The 9,003-nt window shown below is 35.2% G+C and overlaps 1 protein-coding gene across 1 annotated transcript in view; it reads right to left on the reverse strand.

Annotated features, from left to right (window-relative positions):
• The window catches only part of LOC142345826 (uncharacterized), a 15,185-nt gene extending 9,915 nt beyond the window's left edge, over nucleotides 1–5,270 (reverse strand). Inside the window, exons 1-3 of the mRNA XM_075398263.1 lie at nucleotides 4,794–5,270; nucleotides 630–1,020; nucleotides 3–176 (exon numbers count right to left, since the gene is read on the reverse strand). Of these exons, the coding sequence (XP_075254378.1) occupies nucleotides 3–176; nucleotides 630–1,020; nucleotides 4,794–5,031 (803 nt within the window). The 5' untranslated portion in view covers nucleotides 5,032–5,270. The remainder of the gene's footprint in view (nucleotides 1–2; nucleotides 177–629; nucleotides 1,021–4,793) is intronic.
• Nucleotides 5,271–9,003: the final 3,733 nt, after the last annotated feature.

A 9,003-nucleotide genomic window follows, 5' to 3' on the forward strand; every position in this document is an offset into this window, starting at 1 on the left:
CTGGAAGGGGCAGAGGGGGGATCCCAGGTGGCAAGTGGTGAGTTTGTGGGTGGGTGTGAGGGTGTCGATTGTGAAGGTTGGCAAGAGCAGCTGTCTGAAGAGTGCAAAGGTTGTGTTGTCTCTCAGCTGCTGCAAGCATCTCTAGACTCACGGCTGTTTGACGCTTCCATTTGGTCCTGTATAACAACATTAAAAAAAAATGATGATTATGATAAAAAAGAACTTTTGCAGCAGGGAACAGCCGCGATTACCAAATCGAATTTCTTATGAGTGGGACAACAGAAAAACTGTGAAAGGAGAAATGCCAAGCCTTCACTATTGGGTTCAATGCACATTGAGGTAAATTTACTTTCAAAAAACTTAATTTTACCTCAACTGTTAAGGTAGGAGTCTTTCTAGCGCCAACTTTACCTTAAAAGTTAAAGGCTTTATCAAGTTAATAAAGACCTCTTAATTTGAATTTAACTACTCTAAATTTTGTTACTATTATACCTAAACTTTTAGGGTAAATTTTCCCTAAACTTGAGAATTAAAGAATTAATTAACCACTTCCAAAATAGCACACACAAATGGGCGAAATAGAAGAGATCCAAAAACCAACAATTAGGCTGATTGAATTGTAATTATACCTTCTGTTTTGGTACCATGTCTTCACTTGAGTGTCACTCAATTGCAGACTAGCCGCCAGATCCAGTCTGTCCTGCACTGACAGGTACTTGTGTCTCTCAAAGTTCTCCTCCAGCTGAGTCAGCTGCTCATCTGTGAATGCAGTTCTCGCTTTCCTGTGCTTTTTTCCCACACACGAAGAGCTCCCTCCATTGCAATAGCTTGTAGCGGAGGATGATGAGCTATGATTGGATGGTTTGCCATGTGTGGTTTCATCTGATTGGTCAATATCATCTTCTGCATCTGATTCGTCGTCGCTACTTTGGTTCACTGTGCCTTCAGGTTCGGGACTGGTGCAAGATTGTTGAAAAACATTTTGCGTCTCAATGGAAGAATCCGGATTGAACAGCACTTCTAAACAGACGTTATTTTTTGAAGGGAACTCAATTGATCTCGCATAAAAACGCTTTCGGCTTGATGTTCAAAACTAGCAGATTTAAAGTACAGCGAACTTTAATCCTTGAGGGCCCGTAATTAAAGTAGTAGAAAATTCTGTTTGCTAATGATGTGGTACGCACATAAAGTTTCGACAATACTTCGTCAAACGAAATAAACAATAATATCAGAACAAGGTTAAAATTGCTAGTTGTTAGTGGCATCTAAGCCCTTATCGCCACAGTGGAACTATCAGTTTATGATCAAAATTCGATCTTCTACTTGCAACTCTAGTACGCTAACCATTACGCCACCTGATCTTAAGTTCTCAAAACTGTAAACATCTTAAAACCCGTTCTATCATTTTTTTCTCGCTCCCCAAGGCCTGTCATTTCCCCCCAATTTTAATTTTTAACAGGTAGAGTTTCCTCACAAACTTATGTTATGTACACTTTATCATTTAAATTTGCCTCATCTCATCTTCCTCAGAAATGTCAGAAAAAAATTGTCAGATAAAGATCATGAATTTTGTTAGGTACTCATCCAAGTGTTTCTGGAACTTTCACCATGTAACATATGAGTAAAAAAAAGATTTGTGTGGGCAAGAACAGTTAATTTGTAAGGTTAAAAAAATTAAATGAAAACAAATTTTATCCTGTTTTTTCTTAGCTCGTCTAATCTGTCAAGAAAAAATCAAATCGTGCCCGATCTGTAAATGGAAACTTTCATCATCTAGCATCTGAAAGTGTTTTACCAGATGCAAATAAAACGATTCACCTCCTTACATGTATCGTATACGATAACTTCGTGAAAAATTGTTAAGGCTTTCCAAAAAAATCTGAATCACTGGATTCGTAGAGATTGAGAGCTCTCAATCTATACGACTCCAGTGATTCAGTATTTTTTTGTAAAGCCTTAACAATTTTTCACAAAGTTATCGTCTAAGATACATGTCAGGGGATGCATCTGATTGTACAAATACTGTTGTACAGATTGTACAAATAATGTACTGTTATACAAAAGAAGTGTGCTAACTGAATAATGAAGTTTGGTACCACGTTCTTTTACTGCAAAAGGCTCAACAACTGACGGTTAAAGTTGCTCGTAGAATACAATTGAAATAGTACCCTACAGTACAAAACTGTTTACATGACGATCGAAACCAAACGAAATTTGATCGCGGTACTTAATTGAGTAAAGCAAAACATCAATGTTGATAACGCAACCAGCCGTTTTTGAACTCAAGTCCATGTGTTTTTGTATCAACCTTGACCGTTGACTGTAATTTGTGTGTTCAGATAAGGTCCACGTGATTTCAATTTAATATCAACACCTCAGGCTGAGTAGTTTGCCTTTAACATGATTTTTTAAAAAAGTTGTCTACATATTTTACAAAAGGCTCAAATGGTTTTTTGAACATTTGGCTTCTACAAATTCAACATGCCCAATAAAATCCAAAGATTTTGCGCAGCTACCTGGCGGCATAGAAGCTACCTTGATGGGCAAGCCAGTTGAGACAAATTGATTTATGATGGGAACAAGGTCAAGAGATCAGATTTCATTTGCGGCATTGCTGTTTGTCAGACAACGCACTTTTTCCCAGTTTTTTTCTCCATTCTGTATAAGAAAAATTCTACGCTTAGTTTGCCATAGAAATTTTTTGGATCAAGTAACTTTTTATAAAAGGTCATATCTTAGACTATCTTCAACGGCAATCCTGTAAAATTTTGCAAGACTCCTGCAAATAACGTTTATCTTGCAAGATTCAATATCAAAACTCTTGAATTGTAATAATCTTGCAAGATATTGCAATATAACCGTCTGAAAACTTTGATGAAAATAATTGCAATTTTAAACTTGAAGAAATTCATCAACTTGGAATTATATTAAGTGAGCTTGTTGCACTAATATTGGACAGCCCGATTTACCGGCAAAAAAACGAATTTGAAACACTCCTATCCTGAAAAATGTTTCCGTAACCGCTTTTTTGAATCAAATTATTGCCTACAACAGATGTCACTGGTTTGGTAAGCACTGATATACGTGACATTAAAGCGTCAAGTGACTCCCAGTTTGGTATATATTTTATTTTTTGTACAACTTTTCTTTCAGGAAATTAGACTTCTCGCTGACTTCGGTCACATTGAATCATAAATAGGGTTCAAATACCATAAAAACCAATTATCAGTAGTGAGTTCAAGTGGACAAACCATTAACGGAATCAAACAATTCTAATTTAAATGATGAAACGAATTGATCAATTAATTAAGTTAATGAATTTTTTGTTTTCTTATTAAAACTAGAAAAAACTTTTGAACTGTTTTGCTAATTTGAAGGTATCGTTCAGGTTGAGAAACTACCAATTCACTGATATTTTAATACTTTTTTGTTTGAAATAATGCGGTCAGAGATTACTTGAATTTTAAGCAAGCTAAGATATATAGTTTTTAAAGAAATGTAAATGGGCACAGTTCATGAAAGTCAGATCTGACGAAAGTCTGATCACTGAAACATTATTGGGATCTTTTCCGTTACTGACCCCAGCTTAGTGGTTGCATATTATTTCCACCTCCAGACGCACGTGCCATACTTTAACATAATGATTTACCATCTAATGACACGTGCTATGTAATTGTGGGAGCATAACGTATTAGGGGGCACAAATGGAAAAGATCCCACTATTCCCATTATTGTTTCAGTAATCAGACTTTGGTCAGATTTGACTTTCATGAAATGTGCTTATTTACATTTCTGTAAGAACTATGTATCTTAGCTTGGTTAAAATTAGAATAGTCTCTGACCGTGTTATTTCAAACAAAAAAGTGTATTAAAATATTAGTGGATTGGTAGTTTCTCATCAGAGGCCATTTTAGTTAGGGAGATTTAGATCCCCAGTGTGGGCGGTAACCAAATTTCCTCGCTGTAATTGTAAGAGGTTATAATGTCTCTTTGTGAGTTTTACCCGGGTCGAGAAAATTTCCAAAAATTATGTAAGAAATGCACTGCAATGAGCTCAATTTTCAAAAAATTCACCGCAAAAACTTCTCATAATAATGCGCTGATATGCGCTGAAAAGTGTTGAAACTTTGTAACAAATGCGCTGAAATCCGCTGAAATTTCAAAAAGTTCAGCTCTTTTTTTCGCTCCGAGGCTCGAACCCCGATCATTGTGTCTCATTTATCAATTACTCCTCTGCGCTATTGAGAACTGAAATGCTTCCCATTTAATTTGAATTTATAATAATAAAATGTTGGGTATGAAAAGCGCTGAAATTATGTAAGAAATGCGCTGAAAAATGTGCTGGAACTTATGTAAGAAAAGCGCTGAAAATGCGCTGAAATCATGTAAGAAATGTGCTGAAGATGCGCTGAAACTTTGTAAGAAATGCGCTGAAAAGGTTCTGAAAGATATGTACGAAATGAGATGAAAATGCACTGAAATTATGTAAGAAATGCACTGAAGGTGCGTTGAAATTTTAAAGTTTCAGCGCCTTCTCGAAATTTCAGCGCATTCCAGCGCACAAAAAGATGCGCTGAAACGGCGCTGACATCTCGACGCGGGTAATTTCTTTACAGATTTCTTTTGCGTCTCAAAACAAATTTAAAAGTGACATGGTTATTTATTTAAAATTTTAATATTGCTTCTATACAGCTTTTCTATTCGTTACAATCTTCTTACAGATTCTTCTTCTCGATACAAACCTTCTTTTCCGTCGAATGCCAATTCTGTAAAATTATATTAGGCTGACGTACCTTTTGTATCGTTTTTCGTTTTGTGTTGTAGTTGTAGTTGTTGTTTGTCACAGTGGGATGACAAAAGGAAATCGATGCTGAAGCGTGGACTCTGCTTCTCTTTGGGCTCTTTTGCGAGTGGTGACTCGGATTCATTCACGTTGTCTTGACCATGCTTTGGTTCTTCTAGTTCTTCGTTCGCATCCGGGGAGTGAACAGCAAACTCTTGCCACTTCTCATCCTCAATCGATGAAGCCATTTTGATATCAGTTAATATCTGATAGCTTTTTTCTATTGGTGAGAGAAAAAAGATTAGAGATGAGCTGGTTAAACTCAACAATTTCTGCTCTCACTCCGACTTAGAAGATTAGTTTAGTGCGATTGATTAAAAGCAGGCAGGAGGGTTATTTTCCAAAGTAGGCGAGAGGGCGAGAGAGAAAGAAGGAAAATGCTGGATGGGATAGAGAGTGATTGCTTTCGATTGGGGGCCAGCCGTTGATGCGAAAAATTACTAGTTTGTTGATAAGTGAAAGAGCGCATCTAATTACAAGCGACATTTATTGAAAAGAAGTGTTAAAACTTTAATCAACTCTCTTTAGCCAAGCATAGTTAGGAAGTCCTTACTACTCATTATTGGCTGAGATCGGGGACAAAATTGATTGGAATTGTTTTGATTCTTTAGGGATTCACTCCTCCACAATTGGGACGAGAAGGGTGAAAACATTTGGGCAAAGAGGGGACGCACCCCATTTCTTGTCAACGGGTAGCCAGTTGCCCCCCTCTCCACTACAATTGGAGTAATCTAAATATGAAAAGCGCGCACCTTTTAAAATTCCAATTGCATCGCATAATTTGTTCCAGCGAGTTTGTATGGCTTTCAAACTGAAAGAAAAAGGGCATTTAATTATTGGGCATCGAATTCAATTAGAAATTGAGATAAATAAATGAATAGAAAAAGTAAGAGTTCTGGGGTGAAGCAATTTAAATAAGCCACGGGCGAATGAAATTACAAACATTGTTATTTACTCTTTTTCCCTACAAACTAAATATTATAAATTGGATTTCAAATGTGACCAAAAATAATTACCAATAAAGGTCTTATCAATAAAAAATATTTTTGTAGAAAAAAATGCTGAATTATTGTCACTAGATCTTTTAGATTTATTTCACTAATGCTCGACTGCAACAAGAACTTGCTTCAAAATTTGCCGAGTTAAAAACTGGTATTAGTTAAGCTGACAATTTTTCCGCTTCTGAATTGATTTAAAATTTGTGATAATTTTAGTGTAAAAAAACGATAAGTCAGATAAATTTCAATTTATGAAAAATAATTTTTGATAAAAAATTAAACAGATTACAAATTAGTTCTAAATTTCAAAGCGTATTACTTCTATGTTCACTCTATACAAACTACGGAAAGTAAATAAAAAGTGGAAAATCTCGAGTAGACGAAAAATATTGAAAACCTTATGGAGCAAAAATAAAATATACCAGTTGTTCAGTATAATGATAAAGTCTGAAGTATTACCTTGAAAAACTGTATTTTTTGCTGCAGACGACAGGTACTTCTCGAAACAATGAGACACGCCCCTGTTAAACGTAATTTAGACAAGGTACACTTCATAATTTATTAAGAGAATTTAACGGCCAATTTAATGCATCAATACTTACCAAAGAAACCCTTAATTGATTTACAATTGATTACGCCTCAGCTCAAGATACAAACAAACGCCTGGAACCATCCAATTAGAACGCTGTAATGTCTGGGAATTGTTCACGGGAGGTGGGAAGGTGGTGTGATACAGCCAACACTGCTCACTTGTGATGGTCCATTTGTTATCCCTTTTCAATGGGATAAAATATTACAGAACATGCGTGAACCAGAGCATCATGTTGACGTCACTCACTTTAAGTTGGATTATGTTTAATTTTCAAAGTTTCGCAGTACGGGGAACCATCCAACATCAGTTTAATGTTGTTTAATTAGACGGACAGCCAATGCAATTGGGTCTTACTGCTATAACTAACTGCTAACTCGTATGGTGTCCAGGGTGGTAAATTGATTAAATTTGGTTCCTGCGTAATCGCAGTGGAACAGCAATAGGCCTACAGTAGCCTGTTCTCAGCTGCCCTTTTTCTTATTGATCCCTGATTAAACTTAATATTCTGTATAAAATTCTCTGTATCGTCTACCATCTGAATTTGAATCTAATCTAATCTAAGCTACACTATTACTGCAATCAGTACTGGAATTATTAAGTACATGATTAATGACCCACGTTTTAAAGAATTCCAGTCTTCAGTTTACGCATATTTTATGCAAAAACCAACAGTACAAATAAATGAAGTATTTTGAAAAATTATTTTGTTTCACTAAAAAACACTCTAATAGCCAGGAGTACACCATGCGCGTTTGTTTTTGCTCCGGCTCTGCGCAAATTCAGGCTATTATCTTGCAAGATTCTTGCAAATAAGGCTTTTATTGCAACAATGTTGAACGATTTGGAAGCGTATCTAATACGTTCTCGGCAAAGATGGAAAACCAAAGATGATTTTGAAATAACTTTCTTAGAATGAGGTTCCAGAACTGAATCACTTCTGGCAAGAGCGTCTCGTACCATAAAGATTTCTGAGCAATCTTTTCGGAGCTCGAGATAGAATTTGAGCTTGAAGTGCGCCTTAAGTCATCTCTTATCAAAACGCACCAGACCAAAATGATCTATGATCAACCCAGCTCTGTTTGGTTTTTGGGACTTTTCTGGACAACAGTGACAGTACCGTGCCTCATTCTGCTCGACTTTTTCTAATGGTAAAGAAGCAATAAGTTGACAATAATCACAAAAATGCAAAAGGTTCATTTATTTCTTGGACGAATATTGTAACCAGTTTCCCCAAAAAAGGCATTTATTTCTATGATAAGTTGCTTGCAAAATGCTTCCGCTGGCCTAAAATTTCCGCGCTCGAATTTCGTTAGTAATTACTCGAGATAAAAAGTATAGAAAATTTTTTGTCATCTTTCTCGTTTATAATAATTTTTGTGCTGGATTTTTTGTTCCGTCCCCCCTTTAGTTTTTTTGATCAGACAATTTTGACCGATCGATATATTCATCGCAGAGAGTTGTGAGTGGTACCATTAAGCCCGCCAAGAGTAGAATATGGAATTATATAGATTTTTAGAATTTCTTTTTCTAGAGCGGGGTACCGTGGTTTAAAAATGTGTGCATATTATACCGATTTGCGTTATTTTTATACACATTTTTGGGAATTTTGCCTATAATTTCGTCAGTTGAGCTAAAATAAGCAAAAATTGTTTAAAATAATGCTGATGATTTTATTTTTAATGACAAGAAAGTATTGTTGACTATTTTGATTTAATTTTTTTGGCTAAAAGTTTGGTTAAATATATCAAAACTCAATAGCCCGAAATTGACTTTTTCATCAAAAATTGCCCGAATTAGGCTTCTTTAGTCCGCTTTGATTAAAGGAAGTACACACCCAAAACCCAAATAAAAAATCTTTGTAAACTACAAAGGGAGCTATTTCTACTTCAAAATCCATTGAGAGTAGACTGGAATTAAACGTTTGCCGTTTTTTTGCTAATTTTACAATTGATTATCAAATTTTTGATCTACTGATTTTACTATTTTTGATCTTTTAACTAGAAAACTATCTAAAAAAATGTTATTTGAAACAATTGAGTCCTCGTAATAGACGAACAGCAATAGCAAGGCTAGTTCTGGCCAAATTTTGCAACTGTTACGCTCAGTCGGGTCTTTTTGAAAAGAATTTTGATCTTTTAGAAGAAATAACAAATAAAATTAAAGCTCATATGTTGATAGGTCCAATGGGTTTCATAAGCAGTTCTAAATTAATTTATCTAGCTCCTTTACTCGAGAGATTTTTTTCGTTTTGACATTTAAAAATGTTTGATTTTAAATAAATAATGGCTAATTGAAATTTGCCACTATTTATTTCTTAAATTAGTCAACTTATAGCTTAGTGTCAGCGAATAAGGAACGCTTCTTCTTCCTCTTTTTTCTACTTAATTAAAATATATTCTTTATAGCGCGTTAAGTTATGGTTTTCCGGCTTTGATTCTACTAGATTTCAATTTTTCATTTTTAGGCATTGGCCCATTTTTCACGTTTTTTCTCGTTTTGCCACATCTTCACTTGATTAATATAGTTCACATATTACATAAATGGCATTCAAAAAAGGCACATAAATGACA

The sequence above is a fragment of the Convolutriloba macropyga genome, chromosome 1 (genome assembly GCF_964194025.1).
Source record: "Convolutriloba macropyga chromosome 1, txConMacr16.3, whole genome shotgun sequence".
NCBI lineage: Eukaryota > Metazoa > Xenacoelomorpha > Acoela > Convolutidae > Convolutriloba > Convolutriloba macropyga.